This window comes from Kogia breviceps, chromosome 12, assembly GCF_026419965.1.
Source record: "Kogia breviceps isolate mKogBre1 chromosome 12, mKogBre1 haplotype 1, whole genome shotgun sequence".
Classification (NCBI taxonomy): Eukaryota; Metazoa; Chordata; class Mammalia; order Artiodactyla; family Physeteridae; genus Kogia; species Kogia breviceps.
The window spans coordinates 10,445,346-10,466,082 of NC_081321.1; the positions used below are offsets into that span (position 1 = coordinate 10,445,346).

Sequence of the window (20,737 nt, forward strand, 5' to 3'; positions counted from 1 at the left end):
TTAAGTTTCATTAGGTCCCATTTGTTTATTTTTGTTTTTATTTCCATTTCTCTAGGAGGTGGGTCAAAAAGGATCTTGCTGTGATTTATGTCATAGAGTGTTCTGCCTATGTTTTCCTCTAAGAGTTTTGATAGTGTCTGGCCTTACACGTAGGTCTTTAACCCATTTTGAGTTTATTTTTGCGTATGGTATTAGGGAGTGTTCTAATTTCATACTTTTACATGTAGCTGTCCAGTTTTCCCAGCAACACTTATTGAAGAGGCTCTCTTTTCTCCACTGTATATTCTTCCCTCCTTTATCAAAGATAAGGTGACTATATGTGTGTGGATTTATCTCTGGGCTTTCTATCCTGTTCCATTGATCTATATTTCTGTTTTTGTGCCAGTACCATACTGTCTTGATTACTGTAGCTTTGTAGTATAGTCTGAAGTCAGGGAGCCTGAATCCTCCAGCTCTATTATTCGTTTTCAAGATTACTTTGGCTATTCGGGGTCTTTTGTGTTTCCATACAAATTGTGAAATTTTTTGTTCTAGTTCTGTAAAAAGTGCCGGTGGTAGTTTGACAGGGATTGCATTGAATCTGTAGATTGCTTTGGGTAGTAGAGTCATTTTCACAATGTTGATTCTTCCAATCCAAGAACAAGGTATATTTCTCCACCTATTTGTATCATCTTTAATTTCTTTCATCAGTGTCTTATAATTTTCTGCATACAGGTCTTTTGTCTCCTTAGGTAGGTTTATTCCTAGATATTTTATTCTGTTTGTTGCACTAGTAAATGGGAGTGTTTTCTTAATTTCATTCTCAGATTTTTCATCATTAGTGTATAAGAATGCCAGAGATTTCTGTGCATTAATTTTGTATCCTGCTACTTTACCAAATTCATTGATTAGCTCTAGTAGTTTTCTGGTAGCATCCTTAGGATTCTCTATATATAGTATCATGTCATCTGCAAACAGTGACAGCTTTACTTCTTCTTTTCATATCTGGATTCCTTTTATTTCTTTTTCTTCTCTGATTGCTGTGGCTAGAACTTCCAAAACTATGTTGAATAAGAGTGGTGAGAGTGCGCAACCTTGTCTTGTTCCTGATCTTAGTGGAAATGGTTTCAGTTTTTCACCATTGAGAACGATGCTGGCTGTGGGTTTGTCATATATGGCCTTTATTATGTTGAGGAAAGTTCCCTCTATGCCTACTTTCTGCAGGGTTTTTATCATAAATGGGTGTTGAATTTTGTCAAACGCTTTGTCTGCATCTATTGAGATGATCATATTGTTTTTCTCCTTCAGTTTGTTGATATGGTGTATCATGTTGACTGATTTGCGTATATTGAAGAATCCTTGCATTCCTGGGATAAACCCCACTTGATCATGGTGTATGATCCTTTTAATGTGCTGTTGGATTCTGTTTGCTAATATTTTGTTGAGGATTTTTGTATCTATGTTCAGTGCTATTGGTCTGTAGTTTTCTTTCTTTGTGACGTCTTTGTTTGGTTTTGGTATCAGGGTGATGGTGGCCTCGTAGAATGAGTTTGGGAGTGTTCCTCCCTCTGCTATCTTTTGGAAGAATTTGAGAAGGATAGGTGTTAGCTCTTCTCTAAATGTTTGTTAGAATTCACCTGTGAAGCCATCTGGTCCTGGGCTTTTGTTTGTTGGAAGATTTTTAATCACAGTTTCAATTTCAGTGCTTGTGATTGGTCTGTTCATATTTTCTATTTCTTCCTGGTTCAGTCTTGGCAGGTTGTGCATTTCTAAGAATTTGTCCATTTTTTCCAGGTTGTCCATTTTATTGGCATACAGTTGCTGTAGTAGTCTGTTATGATCCTTTGTATTTCTGCAGTGTCAGTTGTTACATCTCCTTTTTCATTTCCAATTCTATTGATTTGAGTCTTCTCCCTTTTTTTCTTGATGAGTCTGGCTAATGGTTTATCAATTGTATTTATCTTCTCAAAGAACCAGCTTTTCGTTTTATTGATCTTTGCTATCGTTTCCTTCATTTCTTTTTCATTTATTTCTGATCTGATCTTTAGGATTTCTTTCCTTCTGCTAAATTTGGGGATTTTTGTTCTTCTTTCTCTAATTGCTTTAGGTGCAAAGTTGGTTGTTTATTCGAGATGTTTCCTGTTTCTTAAGGTAGGATTGTATTGCTATAAACTTCCCTCTTAGAATTACTTTTGCTGCATCCCATAGGTTTTGGGTCATCGTGTCTCCATTGTCATTTGTTTCTAAGTATTTTTTGATTTCCTCTTTGATTTCTTCAGTGATCGCTTCGTTATTAAGTAGTGTATTCTTTAGCCTCCATGTGTTTGTACTTTTTACAGATCTTTTCCTGTAATTGATATCTAGTCTCACAGTGTTGTGGTCAGAAAAGATACTTGATACCATTTCAATTTTCTTAAATTTACCAACGCTAGATTTCTGACCCAAGATATGATCTGTCCTGGAGAATGTTCCATGAGCACTTGAGAAATATGTGTATTCTGTTGTTTTTGGATGGAATGTCCTATAAATATCAATTAGGTCCATCTTGTGTAATGTATCATTTAAAGCTTGTGTTTCCTTATTTATTTTCATTTTGGATGATCTGTCCATTGATGAAAGTGGGGTGTTAAAGTCCCCTACTATGATTGTGTTACTGTCGATTTCCCCTTTTATGGCTGGTAGTATTTGCCTTATGTATTGAGGTGCTCCTATGTTGGGTGCATAAATATTTACAATTGTTATATCTTCTTCCTGGATCGATCCCTTGATCATTATGTAGTGTCCTTCTTTGTCTCTTGTAATAGTTTTTATTTTAAAGTCTATTTTGTCTGATATGAGAATTGCTACTCCAGCTTTCTTCTGATTTCCATTTGCATGGAATATCTTTTTCCATCCCTTCACTTTCAGTCTGTATGTGTCCCTAGGTCTGAAGTGGGTCTCTTGTAGACAGCATATATATGGGTCTTGTTTTTGTATCCATTCAGCAAGTCTGTGTCTTTTGCTTGGAGCATTTAATCCATTTACATTTAAGGTAATTATCAATATGTGTGTTCCTATTACCATGTACTTAATTTTTTCACGTTTATTCTTATAGGTCTTTTTCTTCTCTTGTGTTTGTTGCCTAGAGAAGTTCCTTTAGCATTTGTTGTAAAGCTGGTTTGGTGGTGCTGAACTCTCAGCTTTTGCTTGTCTGTAAAGGTTTTAATTTCTCCATGAAATCTGAATGAGATCCTTGCTGGGTAGAGTAATCTTGGTTGTAGGTTTTTCTCCTTCATCACTTTAAATATGTCCTGCCACTCCCTTCTGGCTTGCAGAGTTTCTGCTGAAAGATCAGAGGTTAACTTTATGGGGATTCCCTTGTGTGTTATTTGTTGTTTTTCCCTTGCTGCTTTTAATATGTTTTCTTTGTATTTAACTTTTGACAGTTTGATTATTATGTGTCTTGGCGTGTTTCTCCTTGGATTTGTCCTGTATGGGACTCTCTGTGCTTCCTGGACTTGATTGACTATTTCCTTTCCTATATTAGGGAAGTTTTCAACTATAATCTCTTCAAACATTTTCTCAGTCCCTTTCTTTTTCTCTTCTTCTTCTGGGACCCCTATAATTCGAATGTTGGTGCGTTTAATGTTGTCCCAGATGTCTCTGAGACTGTCCTCAGTTCTTTTCATTCTTTTTTCTTTATTCTGCTCTGCAGTAGTTATTTCCACTATTTTATCTTCCAGGTCACTTATCCGTTCTTCTACCTCAGTTATTCTGCTCTTGATCCCATCTAGAGTATTTTTAATTTCATTTATTGTGTTGCTCATCTTTGTTTGCTTCCTCTTTATTTCTTCTAGGTCCTTGTTAACTGTTTCTTGCAATTTGTCTATTCTATTTCCAAGATTTTGGATCATCTTTACTATCATTATTCTGAATTCTTTTTCAGGTAGACTGCCTATTTCCTCTTCATTTGTTAGGTCTGGTGTGTTTTTATCTTGCTCCTTCATCTGCTGTGTATTTTTCTGTCTTCTCATTTCGCTTATCTTACTGTGTTTGGGGTCTCCTTTTTGCAGGCTGCAGGTTCGTAGTTCCCGTTGTTTTTGGTGACTGTCCCCAGTGGCTAAGGTTGGTTCAGTGGGTTGAGTAGGTTTCCTGGTTGGGGGGGGGACTAGTGCCTCTGTTCTGGTGGATGAGGCTGGATCTTGTCTTTCTGGTGGGCAGGTCCACGTCTGGTGGTGTGTTTGGGGATGTCGGTAGCCTTATTATGATTTTAGGCAGCCTCTCTGCTTATGGATGGGCCTGTGGTCCTGTCTTGCTATTTGTTGGGCATAGGTTGTCCAGCACTGTACGTTGGTGGTCGTCGAGTGAAGCTGGGCCTTGGTGTTGAGATGGAGATCTCCGGGAGATTTTCGCCATTTGATATTGCGTGGAGCTGGGAGGTCTCTTGTGGACCAGTGTCCTGAAGTTGGTTCTTCCACCTCAGAGACACAGCCCTGACGCCTGGCTGGAGCGCCTAGAGCCTTTAATCCACATGGCTCAAAACAAAAGGGAGAAAAAATATAAAGGAAAGAAAGGAAGGAAGGAAGGAAGAAAGGAAAGGAAGGACGAAATGAAGGAAGGAAGAAAGCAAGAAAGGAAGGAAGGAAGGAAGGGGGGAAGAAAGGAAGGAAGAAAGGAAGGAAGAAGATAAAATAAAGTAGGATAAAATAAAGTTATTAAAATAAAAAATAATTATTAAGAAAAAAAATTTTATAAAAGAAGGAAAAAAAACAAAAAACAAAAAAAACCAGGTTGGTCAGAACCCTAGGACAAATGGTGAAAGCAAAGCTATACAGACAAAATCTCACACAGCAGCACACACATACACACTCACTAAAAAAGAGAAAAAGGGGAATATAATAATATATCTTGCTCCCAACGTCCACCTCCTCATTTGGGGGTGATTTGCTGTCTACTCAGGTATTCCACAGATGCAGGGCACTTCAAGTTGATTGTGGAGCTTTAATCCACTGCTTCTGAGGCTGCTGGGAGAGACCTCCCCCTCTCCTCTTTGTTCACACAGCTCCTGAGGTTCAGCTTTGGACTTGGCCCCGCCTCTGCACGTAGGTCGTCCGAGGGTGTCTGCCCTTCTCTCAGACAGGACGGGGTTAAACGAGCAGCTGATTCGGGGGCTGTGGCTCAGGCGGGGGGAGGGAGGGGCACGGATGCGGGGCAAGTCCGTGACGTCCGAGGCCGGCGTGACGCTGCACCAGCCCAAGGCGCGCCGTGTGTTCTCCCGGGGAAGCTGTCCCTGGATCCCGGTACCCTGGCAGTGGTGGGCTGCACGGGCTCCCAGGAGGGGAGGTGTGGAGAGTGACCTATGCTCTCACACAGGCCTCTTGGTGGCGGCAGCAGCAGCCCTAGCGTCCCACGCCCGTCTCTGGTGTCCGCGCCGACAGCCGTGGCTCCACGCCAGTCTCTGGAGCTCCTTTAAGCGGCGCGCTTAAACCCCTCTCCTCTCACACCAGGAAACGAAGAGGCAAGAAAAAGTCTCTTGTCTCTTCGGCAGCTCCGCGCCCGTTTCTGGGGCTCCTTTAAGCGCTGCGCTTAATCCCCTCTCCTCGCGCCCAGGAAGCAAAGAGGGAAGAAAAGGTCTCTTGCCTCTTCAGCAGCTTCAGACTTCAACCAGACTCCCTCCTGGCCAGCCGTGGCGCACTAGCTCCTTCAGGCTGTGTTCATGCCGCCAACCCCAGTCCTCTCTCTGGGATCCGACTGAAGCCCGAGCCTCAGCTCCCAGCCCCGCCCGCCCCGGCGGGTGAGCAGACAAGCCCCTCAGGCTAGTGAGTGCTGGTCGGCACCGATCCTCCTTGTGGGAATCTCTCCGCTCTGCCCTCCGCACCCCTGTGGCTGCGCTCTCCTCCGTAGTTCTGAAGCTTCCTCCTGCACCACCCGCAGTCTCTGCCTGCGAAGGGGCTTCTAGTGTCCTGACTTGGTTTTCAAATTGGCAAAAGTACACTTAATTAAAATACAAAGGAATTGTTCTCTTAGGGGTAAATGTGACTGAATGGCAAGGATAAACTTGTATTTCTAATATTTTTCTATCAATAATTATATTGTGTCACTTTTAATTAACAGACCCTAAAAAGATAAATCACACTCCTGTGTCAACCATGAGCTCTTCTCAGCCTATATCTCGACCACTGCAACCCATCCAGCCAGCACCGCCTCTTCAGCCATCTGGGGTGCCAACAAGTGGACCATCTCAGACAACCATACACTTACTACCTACAGGTACATGTGCTGAATCACTAAGCTGAAACTTTAGTTTTGCCTGCAATGAAATATGACTATGAAATTGAGTGGAAAGATTAGAGAGAAAATTAGCTCATTTAGGTAAATACCAATGAGCGTGATTGCTGGATCATACGGGAAGAATACGTTTGGTTTTGTGAGACACTGCCTTCCAGAGTGGCTGTACCATTTTGCATTCCTGCCAGCAATGAGTGTGAGGCACTGTTGCTCCACATCCAGCGTTTGGTGTTGTCGGTGTTTTAGATTTTCACCATTCTAATAGGTGTAGTGGAATCTCATTGGTATTTGATTTGCCTCTCCCTAATGACATGTTATGTTGAGTATCTTTTCGTGTGCTTGTTTGCCATCTGTTATCTTCTTTAGTGAGGTGTCTGTTCAGATTCTTTGTCCACTTTTTATTCGGGTTGTTCATTTTCTTATTGTTGAGTTTTAGGAGTTCTTTGTATGTTTTGGATAATAGTCCTTTATCAGATATGTCTTTTGCAGATATTTTGTCCCAGTCTGTGGCTTGTCTTCTCATTCCCTTGAGATGAACTGGATTTTAACCCTAATTATGTTAGTAATAAGTTATTAAAACTATAAACTATTTTTTAAAAAGCTTAGACAGAAAATTAAGAATAGTCCTCATTGTTATTTTGAAGGCAATGTATGTTTTTGAATGCAGTATGACTTAATTTTGTGGACAGTCTTAAGTAGCAGCACTGATACAGAATAGTTATAAAGAAGAGTTCAATTATATATCTTTGTCATCTGCCACTGTAAACAGCAGAAATGAATATAGTTTCTCTGGAAAGGATGAGTGTAATGATTCATTCTGATTATAACCAAGAAGTTATAATTGACTGATCAAACAAGAATTTTTAAATGATTCTTAACTAGAGATAGTTTTAACTGGCCTAACACTACTGTCAGAAGATAACCACTAATATTTTACCTGCTACCTCTCAAGAAGCTATAAATCAGACATTTTCAAGATGTCGCCTGTATCTCCTAATCTGTTTGGAAGCCAATCGAGACAGGTTGTCTTCTTCAAAAAATAGCCTGTTGCTTAAGAGATTTATCTGCAAAATGCTTACATAAGCACTCTCCTCATTAAGGTATACTTTGAGCTCACATGGAATTTGATCCAGTGAAATAAATTAAAATGACGGTCACCTAATTTAGATAATTGAGAAGGAAATGTCATTATGCAAACCCATGAACAATATAGATAGTAAAATGGGGAATAAAGAGATGAAGAGATAAGTATTCCTCCTTGTATACTTTATTTTTTTCCTCTTTCAAAAGACTCAGGTTGAAAGTTAGGATATGTAAAGACTAAGCCGTCTCTTTGTCTTTATTATATCCAGTGTTTACCTCCAAATTGATTTTATTATAGAGCCCATTTTTCCATATGAAAGTATATTTATTATTGATTTTTATTATATAGTTAATATGTGGTCATTTGTAAAATGTAATTTGAATTCAGAGATTTATCAACAAGAAACTGTTAACTCCTGAAATCATTACTGTACTTCCATGCTGTCAGTTGAACATTAGGACTCATATTTTGAGAAGTATGTGTTACTATCACTCAAGGCGTTAATGCTCTCTGGAACATAAATTAGGAGGAATGCCATAGTAGAGAAGGAAGAAGCCTGTATTTTAATGGGTGTTTTATTGTTTTGAGTAAGAGATAGTTTGGCTCATCTGAAGAAAATGTCAATTATAATAGCCAGTTTTTTTGAACTGTGGGAACACAGAGTTACTCTCTTGGATTTATACCTATCGGTAGAAGGCCTGGAGGGCCGAAAGTTCCACTCTGCTAAGAATAATTTAACACTGAGGAAGGGAAAATTTACTCTTTTAAATCACTCCTATAAGAGCATACTCTCAAGGTCTAAACCCTTTCTTCATCTTCACTTGCTTATTTATCTAGTTAAACTAGAGTAGGAAGGGCACTGGACCCGGTTGAGGTACTCTTTTCTTCTGAAGCTTGGATTGTAGTAATATTAAGTTTGATTGGCCCTATCATTCTTACCTTTCACGATTACAGAAGGAGACGCTTGTTTCTATTTCTCTTTATTATAGTAAATCAGATTTTGTATAAAGTTAATTATCAGTTAATACTGTTTTCTTAGCATAGAATTTACTGCATTTTTAATATATTTTTGTGCTTTTCATTAGCTCCAACCACCGTGAATGTAACACATCGTCCAGTAACTCAGGTGACCACGAGGCTCCCTGTACCAAGAGCTCCTGCAAACCATCAAGTGGTTTATACAACTCTCCCCGCACCACCAGCTCAGGCTCCCCTGCGAGGAACCGTTATGCAGGCTCCTGCTGTTCGGCAGGTCAATCCCCCAAATAGTAAGAGACTTCTTTCCTGTATGTGGGCTCCAAGTTACATGTAGTTCTTTAGCACTTAGTTGGGGTCACTTATATTGACATTAGATTTAGCAAAAAGTGCTAAATATCGTGTTAAAACTATTATTAATTCATTTTTCTTCCCTTAGGAGAGTTAACCAGAAACATTGGGCTTGTATATTATATGATATGTGTTCTAGGTATTGTCTTCAATTTAATTATTTATGGCCTGTACTATCACAGTACCCTATTCGATGTTGGTCTGTACTCTATTAAGAGACACCTTGCCTAGTTAGAGTGGGAATGATCAATTGTGACTCAGCCCAGATGGAGATAATGGTAAAGGATAGCCTCCAATGAGAGAGTCTTAAAGGTATGGGAAGTGGCTGAGAAATAAAAGATGGGAAAATGTTAAAGGTAACTTGTTAATTTCCATATGTATATGTATGTGTATACAAATGGAAAAAAAAATATATATTTTTTCAGTAGTAAAATATATCATACAAACAAGTTTCTGTAAAAGATATATTTAAAGTTTAAAGAAAAATGGCAAAATGAACCATGTATGAACTCCCCACCAGCCTAAGAAATAGAGCTTTATCAGTATCCAAAAGTCTACTATATGCCCGCCCTGAATTGCATCCCTCTCCCTTTCCATCAGAGGTAACCATCATCCTTACTTACTTTCAGTTTTTCTGTATGGTTTTGCAATCTATATAGCTATCACTAAAAATATTTAGTTTTGCAAAATTTAATAGCAAGGGCAAATCCAGCTGTTTAAAGAAACTTCAGTAATGCCATTATTAGGTGATGGCTTCTAGGAGAAAATAAACTAAGCAGAGTCTTTGGTTCACATTCTGGCTTCAGCTTTCTCAAGTTTACAAGAGCTTTCTCTGGGGAAATCAGTCAACAGTGTCGTGAATGAATTCCGGGAAACTGGGCCCACCCCAGTCAGGGTGCATGGCGGTACTGAATGTACGGCAGGAATGTGGTTGAGGCGTGGGTGGCTTCTAAATTTTCTGCTTTTGTTGCCCTGATGTATGTCAGAAGAGTTTTCTGTTGGATGAAGTGAGTGTCCTCAGCTGATCAGCAGGGCATGGAAAGAAAGAGGAGCCTCCTTCACACAAGGCGAGGATAACTTGCCTGTCCTGGAGGCAGCAGAGGTCTCTGTGCAGATAGCTTCAAGTTTTCTCTCTTCAGAGTCATGCTGCTCCGTGCTGACCTGTGGGCCTTGTGCATGTCGACCTCCGGGGTTGCCTACGATTTTTGGTTATAGTCCTTTTGGTAGGGACTGCATTTATTTCTCTCCTGTGCTGGATCTCCTGTTCACTGTGTGTGTGTGTCTCCTGTTTTCCTCTTTCTTGATTTTCTCTCTCACATGGGGAGCATATATCCTTCAGTGGCTACTTGAGGAAAAGTTCACGGAGGTAGATTTTATTTTGGTAGCTCGCATATGTGAGAATTTCTTTATCCTCATGCTCAAATAATACTTTAGCTGAGTATAGACTTACAGGAAAAATAGAAATATTTTTCCTTTTGAATTTTAAAAACATCACTTTACTGACTTTAAATGTTCCATTCAGTGTTCTACCAAATTTGGAATAGAATTCTAATTTTGTCACTGAATTTTCTTTCATAGGTGTTACAGTTCGAGTGCCTCAAGCAACTACATACGTTGTAAACAATGGATTAACCCTGGGATCAACAGGACCTCAGCTCACAGTGCATCACCGACCACCACAAGTGCATACTGTAAGTGTGGTGCTTGGCTTCACAAAATTCTCACCTGTAAAGCCGTCAAATATCATTGCAGTTGGCACTTTTTTCTTTAAACTGGTTATATCGAAAGGAAATGACAGGTCTTCTGTGTTTACTGAAGAAAATAGACCTTACCATTGTGAGCAAATGTTTGTGGGGAATGATGGTTGAGGATTATTGAGTTTGCTTGTGGTGGTGAACAGTGTGTAAAAAGAGTCCACATCTGGGGCATGCAAAGTGAAATAGACCATTTTAAACTCATGGTTAAATTAAAAAGAGCATTTTTGAGTATTAAAAAGATATTTTAAAAAGTATCTTTTCACGTTCTAACCTTAGTTTTTATTTAATACCTTTATTATAGGTATGGCAGCTAATGTACCGAGGGGTTGAGTGACCGGCTCAAGGTCATACCTCATACATTTTTGTCATCTGGCCTTAACTTACCTTTCCAAATGTGTACGTTCTTCTTCACATACCCGATATCTAAATCAAAGTGAATACTTGTCTTTGCCCATAAATCCCCTCACTTGCCTGGCCCCAGGCCCTCGCTCATGCTTTTCCTACCGGCAGAAAGGTCCGTGACTATTTCTACATTTCTAAATTCTATCTTTCACAGTCCAATATAAATGTCACCTTTTTCGCGCCGACCAAGAACTGACCAAGAACAAAGTATACATTCAGCATTAAATGTGCTTACTTATAAGAATACGCTGCTGTCTTTATATGGAAAAACAGTTGGAAAATGAAAGTAGAGTTGATACTCAAATTTTACATGATAGACTGCCGCACATGTTATTTAAAAATGTTATGTTATATTAAAATAACTATCTGTAGTCCAGATCATCAAATCATAAATTATTTTGTTAGAAGCAGATGCTTATTTCAGTTTTTATCAAGATGATGTTCCATCAGCAAGGGCTTTTGTTTCCCAAGGAAAACTCAGTATTTTAGACCTCGCACGTAGAGTGGGAGGAACCTTAGCTCTCATCGTGCGGGGTGTGACCGGTTGCAAATCATCAGCTAGAGCTTTGCCGGAAACGGCACGGGGCCTGGTGTCCGCCGGGGCCCTTGGCGTGAGGTGAAGCCCCTCTCAGTGCTCCCTACGGTGCTGCGCTCGGCCTTCAGCGGCGGCTCTCTTTGTGGCCATTGCAAACGGCTGTGCCTCTCCCTCCTCTAGGAGCCCCCCTCACGCCCTGTGCACCCGGCGCCCTTGCCAGAAGCGCCGCAGCCGCAGCGCCTGCCGCCGGAGGCCGCCAGCACGTCACCGCCTCAGAAGCCACACTTGAAGTTAGCCCGGGTGCAGAGTCAAAACGGCATTGTGCTGTCCTGGAGCGTCCTCGAGGTGGACAGAAGCTGTGCCGCTGTCGACAGCTACCATCTGTATGCTTACCACGAGGAGCCCAGTGCCACTGTGCCCTCCCAGTGGAAGAAGATTGGAGAAGTCAAGGCGCTTCCCTTGCCCATGGCATGCACTCTCACCCAGTTTGTATCTGGCAGCAAATACTACTTTGCAGTACGAGCCAAGGATATTTATGGACGTTTCGGACCTTTCTGCGATCCTCAGTCAACGGATGTGATCTCTTCTTCCCAGAGCAGTTAAACCTTGGAGCCTTTATCTCTTCTTCTTTCAGAAGTTCCACTTTTGGGTCTCGCTTTAATCTCGTGCATGATACCCATTGTAAAATCCACACTGTGCAAGATTTCTTGGACAGATGTGTATATACATTACATTTGTTTATAATCAGAATAAACTCAGCCCATAAAGCAGAATCTTTTCCTGAACAATTCAAGCTTCAAGGTTTTGAAATGTAAATGTGCACCTTGCTTTAGTTTTGAGGCTGGGGTATATGTGTGGGTGTTTGTGCTTTTCTGTATTTATATGTTTATTGCAGTGGAATCTCCCACTTTCATTCTCAAATTTACCTCTCTTCCAGTGTGAAGTAAGTAGATCAAAGGATTTGAGGTATGTATCTGGCATGATTCTGCTTCTCAGAGATCTGTAGGTTCATAGATAAATGATTTAAACTGATTCTAAATGGAACCCAAAGAAAAAATAAAAAGCAAAATGGTTAAATAGTTTAAAATAGGTTAATTTGAACACAGGAAAGGGTCTGTTCATCTTTTCTTTTGTCTCTTCTGGGTTGTCAATTAGATGAAAAAGATCTGCAATGGGCCCTCCCTTTTCTAATCTGGTTTTTCCATTTATTTTGTGCCTTAAAGATTAACGACAAAAGTAAACAGGGCCATTTGTCCATTATTATTTACTCTTCCCTGACAGCCTTTCACCCTCATTTCTCCTTTATCTCCACCAAACGTAGCACATCTCCCTCAAGTAAATTTTAGACCAAGCCTTTTATAAAGTCTCATCAGTGACATCACTACATTTAACTCCAAAAAGTTGACTTGCTCTTTTCTTCCAAGAATATAAATGCTTTTTATTTTTGGACCACGTTGTGTAAGAAAATTTTCCTTCACATATATTTTGGTATCTATGTTGCGCAAGGTTTTAGAGATGATGAAAGCAAATCTAGTTTACCTTATCACCCAAAGCATAGTATTCTTTCAAAGGAAGTAAATAGTAAAATTCACAAAATACAGTGAGTAAACTGTCAAAGGGAAAGCTCCATTTCTTCTTTATTCTCCTATCATTCTTCCTGTCTTAATCTTTTAACTTTGTTTTGATGGTGCTAAGTTTTGTCTGATTTACCGTAAGTCAGCTTTGGGTAGGATTTTAAAGTATATCCTTTGGAGTCATTTTATGTAACAATTAGGTATAACTTCTGTGCATCTCTGTTCTTCTTCAAAGTTTTAATCAAGTTCAGCTTAGGTCATGGATTTTCATTGAGTGCCAGCTATACGTGGTATCAGGTATGTGTTTGAGTGTAGATAGCTTAAGACAGGAGAGCTGGTGTAATTTGGGGGGTGTGAATGTCGTTGGCCATACTTGGAAAGGAATTTGTGGAGTTTGTGAAACAAATTTTCAAGTCATCTTCCCATATCATATTTGAATTCATACTCCTACCTTCTTAAATAAGTTAGTCATTAATTTTTCCTGGAATTATCGGCGGGAGCTATGGCTTCAATATTAATGCTGCTTTGTTTGCAACTTCGATGGCTTGTTATAAGGAAGCATTCTAGTTGTAAAGAAACTCTTTAGAGACTTTTACCAGTCAGTGTACTGTCATGTTGGGTGTGAAGTTTGATTGATGCTGAAGAAAGCCTACAGATTGCCAAAAGTAAATCCAAAATCTTCCTTTTGCTTTCAGAAAATGAGACCACAATAAGAATTAAGGTTTCCACTAATCATATTTGCCAACCAACTATGTAGACATTACTCATTCTAGGACTAATGATGATGGTAAAGAAGTTGCCAATGTCATGCCAATGAACAATTTTAAAGGGAGAAATTGATGATCTTCTAGATGTGTGTGAGCACCTATCTTATATCTGCATGTATATATGTTTTTACCTGCAATGGTTGCAGTGTCGATTATGTGTTCAAGATCATTCCTGTCTACAGAATAGAAAGCCCACGTTCAAAATTGTTCTTTATTGACCGGTTTTGTGGTCACTTGATAATAATTTGCTTACCTAGCCTAGAAAGGTTCCCTTGGTGAACGTTTTTTATTTATATTCACTAATCCTTTTTTTTTTAAAGCTTTCATAGCATTATATAATCAGGTGAAGAAAGCCCAGTAGAATGAAAATATTATTTTAGCCTATATTGTGTCAGAGAAAAAAAAATACTTAAATAATAACCCTAAAAATAGATTTTCTACAGTAAAATAAAACTCTTTATTACAGGTGGTGGAGGGAAAGTACAAAGAGAAATTGTGATTATTTGAGGGAAAAGATATTATAAGATGGTCTCCTTCACTTAGCCTGCCATGGGATTTATAGGCAACAGCTATATTGGAGTTACTGATGGGTGCTAGGCTAGAACTCTAGGCTTTTATTTGGGGCAGGTTTTAATGTTGAGGAGTGCTTTCTTTTTGTTTGGTTTGTTTCTTTGGGGACAGAGAATGGAGGACTCAACTAGAAATAGCTACTGGTTACAGATTTTTTTAATAGCAATTCACACTCCATGGTACCTTTTTAAATTTCACAATGTCTTTTCACAGAGTGTTATAAATTAGCTTGATAATCCCATTTTGGGAATGCAAGTTTGCTACCTTTTTAGCCTGACAGTACTTGTGTAAGTATTGTCTTATTGGAAATCCTGGAAACTTCTGATACTTCAACCTGAAATATAGGATTAAATGTTTATATGACATTTAAAGGTAATTGTGATGTTTGTTGCTCTCTACTTTGCACTTTGTCAGAGTAATCTTCACCCTGTTTTAAGTGTAAGCCTCACATTTTAAAATTATGTTCTTGCCAGTAAATTTATAAATTACATACAAAGACATCTGTTGTTAACAGGTAACTTTATGAGGTAACTATATCCCTCTGCTTCTCCGGACTCACTTTTTAAAATATGCAGAAAACTGTGTGCTGTATAACACAGTAGAAGTTTATGAGAGAAGTGAAGAGTAGAGCTTTCTTCCTTGAGAAGTGAGTGTTTATTGGGATACCGCTTGCCTCAGAGAGGTGTTCCCCACTCTCCTGACCCCCGTTGCCAGATAGTAAATGAAAGGTTTAATTGAAAAAAATGACCTAACGCAAGGAGCTTGGAATCTTAGGACCATCTGTCAGCAGAACTCCTGAGGCGGGCCGCACCATACAGTTCTCTTGCTGTATTGGATTAAGTGTTAACGTAGTTTTTATTTTTGTTTGCTCTTTTGCTTACATTTTCAAAATGATCATTTATGCAGCAAGGTGTTAATACTGCATACACTTTTGTCCTGTGAATTTTCCAGTACTGTACAAAATTAACGAAATAATGCCTGTGGTATCCTCCTCTCTCACTGTTACACACTGTGATCTTAGCACAGTAGTTTACGGCAAACGCTTCCAAGTGTTCTCCGGGACTTTCCTTCTTGGGCTATTTCAGTATCCTATGATTTTTTCATTACTTTAGCTTTATCATTGGCCTGTTTTATTTTAATTTCCAGAAAAACCATGTCCCAGTATTAGATTGTTGAAAATAACTCTATCTAAAACCAATGTATGATTCTGCCTGCCTTACTATTCACTGGGCAAATGATGCCCCCTCCCCTTTTTTTAAATTTTGGGACAAAAAAAAAAAAAAAAAGGATTAGAACAATTCCTATAAGGTGTTTTGTTAGTGCGGCAGGTTTATCCAATTCCTAAAACTTATTCCCCTTGAGCCAGCCAGTGGGGAGGAATAGGATGATACAAACACATGCTTTGTCTTCTGGTCAAATTACTTTATCATGCTAAATAAGTTTTTCATTTTTTTTTATATGTAGAGTCAGTTAATACCCATCATTTATATTTAATTGCCATCTTTTAAAAAAAATTTTGTTTGTAAATACGGTAACTGGGCAATCAAACACCTTTTGAGAAATTCTGGCTTTAGTGTTTTATCAACCATTTCAAAATGAAATATAAAAATAATTCCTTTGTAGTAAACTTGCATCCTGACTTTTCTTTATTGCAGTTGAAAGTGTAAATAGTAAGACAATGTAAGACCTTCCTAATGTCTAATAGAAACTGGGCTATAGCAAGTTGCCCTATTTTTATTAGGTTTTGAAGGTTTTTGTGGGGTTTTTCTTTTTTAAATGTACAGTAGAGTGTTGTCTGTATAAGTGTTAACTGTAGTGGGATTTTGTTCAGCAAGCCTGAAATTTATACTTTGAAATAAACTACTGGGTTTTTAACATCCTGTGTACTCTGATTCCTTCTGATTATTCTCAGCCCTTGTGTTTTTTTTTTTTTTCTTTTGGGAGTCTTTCACCTTGTTAAGAGTCACTGTTACACTGTTCAGTATGGTTCGTTTAACTTGACTTGACAGCACCACGGTACTCAAACCACATACAGTTCTCCAGCTTTGAAAGAAAAGTTTGTTATGCAGAGTTGCTCCTAGATATGATGCTTTTAACTAATGGGAGACAACATTGAAGTTTGCTATATTATGTGCCTATCCTGCGCCAGAAAAAGACTCATTTGTTGCTTCTTAATGACCAGAAAAAGAACACTATTGGAGTATTCCTATTGGAGGTCCCACCACCCCCTAGGGCTTTGTCATTAAGCACCTCCGGCTGGGAGAAGGGGAAAGAGCTTGGGAAGAGTCCACTCGCAAGAACTCTGCCACGTGGCACAGCTGCCCAAGGGAGCCTGGGAGGTGTGGTCTGCGGGGCCAGGCTTAAAAGCAGAGACTGGATTGCGGTGAGTGAGGGAGCAATTTCTACCATACTTTCTTGTGTATACACTTGTGTGCTACAACGGTATTGTCATTTATCATATGTAATGTTTTCTTCTACAGTGCTCCACCCTATAGTAAATGCTTGTTTTAAAAATGACAAAATTGGCAGTGAAAAATGAAAGTGATATAGACAGGATTGAATATATTTTATTAAGACTGATTCTGAATGGGAAAACGTAGTTAAAATAGTGCCCTTGGTATCTCATCTCCCTCCATTTTATGTCAAGTTACAGAATTGGTTTCATGGTAATAAAATCAAAGTTGTAGGCCTCTGGCATGCCCTCATGGAGAGTTTTGTTGAAACGGCTCCAGTGAAAAACAGGGAGGCCACCTTGCACTGTGGGCCCGCTAATGGCATAGGCTGTGTACTCGGATGCCAGGTAGATATCTGCCACCTGCAAAGAGAGAAGAGGGGACATTTTAGGAAACCATTGGGAAAAAGCTAGACGACATCCCTGTTGCAGTTCCCGCTCTTTGCCCAAAGTCACAATATTAGCTCCTCTTAAAGTAAAATCTTAACACGCTTCCACAATAATGCTCTTCTGTATCCCTCTGGCATTGAAATGTGCACTGACGAGTAGAAGTGTGTTAAATTAACCACCCAAAGTGTGAGATCTGGAATCAGGTTACTCATGTTCGGAATTCTAGGTCCAAAACGTATTTTGACTCCGTTTTCTCATTTGTAAAGAACTCTGCTTCATAGAAGAGTTGTCATAAGGATTAATGAGAGCAAATACTTGAAGCAGTGCCTAGAATAGATTAATTCCTCAGTAAAAGTTGTTATTAATCAGGGCACTGACGAGTATTAGAGTAGAAGGAACTCGATAAAAAGTGAGGTCCGTGGTTCTTAAAAACACTTGAACATTGGGTTGGCAGCAGATCTTAAGCTTAGAGGGAAAAGCAGGAAATGTCTCATGACTTCCGATTTACCTCATATTCAAAATGGCTCAAGAAAAATGATATTTTTAAAGTATATGCTTCAACAGAGACTTTTGATGAAAAATTGGCAGGCTCTTTGTCTCCTGACAAAAGTAAAATTTGGCAGATGGAAGCTTGGCTTGGGTTCTCCCCAGTTCAAGTAATTCTCTTTGTGTGTTCTGGAATGGATATAACACTTTTCACACACTTTACTGAATGTTTGCAAATACCATTAAAAAGAAATAAATGCAAAAGCATTCACTGGGGCTTCACGTGTGCCAGGCTCGCTACATCCACTAAATTTTTCTTACGCAACATTTTGAGAGTCATTAAGGCTAAAGCTTGGCTCAAACTATTCTAAAGCATATTCTGTTTAGACCTTAAGCTGATAGAAAAAATAATGTATGGGGGGGGGGGTTGGCATTCTTACAGTTATCAGAGCTTCAGATAGAACAGTTAACTCCGCTTGTAACAGATTTCTTCTAGAATTGAGGACTGGAGATGCAAATGAAAAGACACACGCCCAAGCCAAAAGTGCAAAAGGATGTGGTAGAATGATTCCGTCCACTAACTAGAGGGCTAACTCACAACCTTGGACATCCCGCAGCCAGTAGTGTGCTGGTAAATTCTGAACTAACTCGCTCTCTGAGGGAAAAAGATCCCAATCTGTAGTGTGTGCTGACTTCCATGATGCAAATATTCCACCATGTCAAGCTGTCAACATGGTGTCAACTATTTTAACAACTGGTTCTCACAAGCCTCTGTGAGCGGGCTTCAGCCCCGCTGCAAACTCTTCATTACCTACATCGTGAGACACGTGACAGCACTGAACAATTCGAGTACCGCGAACACTCTCTATTGCTTGAGCGTCCCGTCCAATACTTGTTCCTTCAACTACATTCAATTCCTGTTTAACGTGAAATCACACTGCGCTCAATATGGTCTCTGGACTTTGGGCCGGGCTGGTAAAACATAAAACCTCCACAATATCACCGTCATCGTCATCATGATTGTGTACATTTACAAATAACCCACTAAGTACTGCTGTGAACGTTTTGTAGCTATTAAATGTTGATTCTTCACAACAACCCTTGAGGCAAGAACTCTTAATTTCCATTTTTCAGATGAGGAAACAGAAGCCTAAGAAAGATGATGTGATTTACAGCTGAGTGGCCAGGCAGGAACTGGAAGTTAGGCAATAGGACCTACCACCAGAATCTCTGAAAAAGCTGATTCCTGAATTGAGTTTGTGTTTAGAGACATTATTATGTTTTATGCCATAAAAACCTCTGCAGCTCTGCCTCTGAAAAGGCTTAGGTACTGGTGGAAATTAAATTAAAAAACCAATAGCGACTGGATGGGAGGGGAGTTTGGGGGAGAATGGATACATGTTATGTATGGCTGAGTCCCTTTGCTGTGCTCCTGAAACCATCACAACATTGTTAATTGGCTATATACTCCAGTATAAAACAAAAAGTTAAAAAAAAAACCAACCAACCAACCAACCAACCAATAGCGTGTTACCTTGGTGTCATAGCAACCTCCAGGACTTGGATTAAAGGAGTTCAGGTCCTCCCGGCAGCAGATGGTATTGCAGGGATCACCCTTACTGTAAGTATCGTTCTGGTAATCTAGGAAACAGTGACGGGGCAAAGAGTGAGCACTGACCATTCTGAGATCCACTCAGCCACAGTAAACTGGGCCTGTTAAAGCCTAAATGGTCAGAGAGTATATCCCAGAGGCCTCCTCGGCCCAGCCTGCTCCCATATACAGAAGTCACCTCCGACTTGCACTGGGAAGAGGCAACCGCAAGTCCCCTGCTCCAGGCTCAGCCTGGTCTCAAGAACCTTGCACGGTGAAGAATGGATGCAAGAGAGGTTAACAGAGGACAAATGTACGTACATTTTTTTAACAAAATAAATACAAATCTGACTCGATACTGTTCGTCAAAAATAAAGTGTTTATGAATAATTGTTGTTTTAGCAGCTGCTTTTCTCCTTGGAAGGAAATCTGTGTTTGGGACGGTAGGGTAAAAAAAGTACCCTACGTGGGTTCTTTCTTCTGTGTTTTACATATAACTTTTTCGGTTAAAAAAATATGTAGAATCTTCTTCCCTATCATTTTTATAAAAGAGGACAAAATTCTATTTGTTGTGTATATAATATGCACAGTATCAACTGAATACTAAATAATTCAATAACTTCTTACAATTCCTTCTAGTACAGAGATGATAAAATTACATGGATTCTTTATCCATGGGGAAGAAAAGGAGTTTTGAAGAATGCTTCTTGAGAAATGTGCTACGTACTGTTGTAGCGCATGATATATTTCATGGATTCCATATCGGTCACTTTCCCTTGGTCACGCCGGAAGATTTTGGCTCGTGAAGCCAGATCATAAGAGTAGTCCAAACCCAGCTTCTTAACCAACATTGGATAGCCACTCCAGTTGTAGATATTTTCATGGAAAGGAATGTTGTAGGAGGGCCAGTATCCTAATTTGGAATGGAAGGGAGGGAAGGGTGGGATGGACAGGGAGGAAGACAGAAGAGAGAGGAAACAAAAGAAATGTTATTCGTGGTACTTTCTTTTGAAAATTGGCGCAGCTGTGTAATTACAAAATGATACTACGTAGAAAATAATGACTCTGAACCCTGGCAATCAAACAGATCCTTTGAAATTTACAGACTTGGTAACCTCTAGATTGTTCCATCAGGGGAAGAACAGCATCAGGATTCTTTGGTTTTTCACCCCAAATTCTTAAAGCAATCTAGTAAGCAGAAGATAATCTGAATTCTAGGCTCAGGGTTGAATAGCTAGACCAGTAGGCAGTTAACCTCATTCCCCCAACCCCTTTTTTTAGCAGGAGGGGGGAAAGGAAGAGTTCATAATGTGAGGGGAATGGAGATGGTCTTTAAGGTTCCAGTAGGCATTTAACTCCTCTGACGCTAAACATTCATAAAGGCTCAGCTGCATTCAAAGCTTCACAGTATGCCAACGTCACTAGGCGTCCAACACGTGACACACTTTTAGTAAAATCAACATTTCAGGAACAGCTCAGATTACAGTGGCCTAGGGCATTGCCTATAGGACAGTCAGTCAACCTTCACCATTCAGGGATTAATTCCCACTCCCATAT

The 20,737-nt window shown here is 39.6% G+C and overlaps 2 protein-coding genes across 6 annotated transcripts in view; one reads left to right on the top strand and one right to left on the bottom strand.

The window, feature by feature from the left end:
* The window catches only part of ATF7IP (activating transcription factor 7 interacting protein), a 126,465-nt gene extending 110,323 nt beyond the window's left edge, over positions 1-16,142 (top strand). For all 5 annotated transcript variants that reach the window (XM_059082217.2, XM_067008759.1, XM_067008758.1 and 2 more), the window contains 4 exons: positions 6,073-6,228; positions 8,416-8,598; positions 10,235-10,347; positions 11,531-16,142. In XM_059082217.2, the coding sequence (XP_058938200.1) occupies positions 6,073-6,228; positions 8,416-8,598; positions 10,235-10,347; positions 11,531-11,953 (875 nt within the window). In that variant the 3' untranslated portion in view covers positions 11,954-16,142. The remainder of the gene's footprint in view (positions 1-6,072; positions 6,229-8,415; positions 8,599-10,234; positions 10,348-11,530) is intronic.
* A 661-nt stretch (positions 16,143-16,803) lies between these two features.
* The window catches only part of PLBD1 (phospholipase B domain containing 1), a 68,531-nt gene continuing 64,597 nt past the window's right edge, over positions 16,804-20,737 (bottom strand). The window contains exons 9-11 of the mRNA XM_059082227.2: positions 19,908-20,093; positions 19,124-19,230; positions 16,804-17,076 (exon numbers count right to left, since the gene is read on the bottom strand). Of these exons, the coding sequence (XP_058938210.1) occupies positions 16,909-17,076; positions 19,124-19,230; positions 19,908-20,093 (461 nt within the window). The 3' untranslated portion in view covers positions 16,804-16,908. The remainder of the gene's footprint in view (positions 17,077-19,123; positions 19,231-19,907; positions 20,094-20,737) is intronic.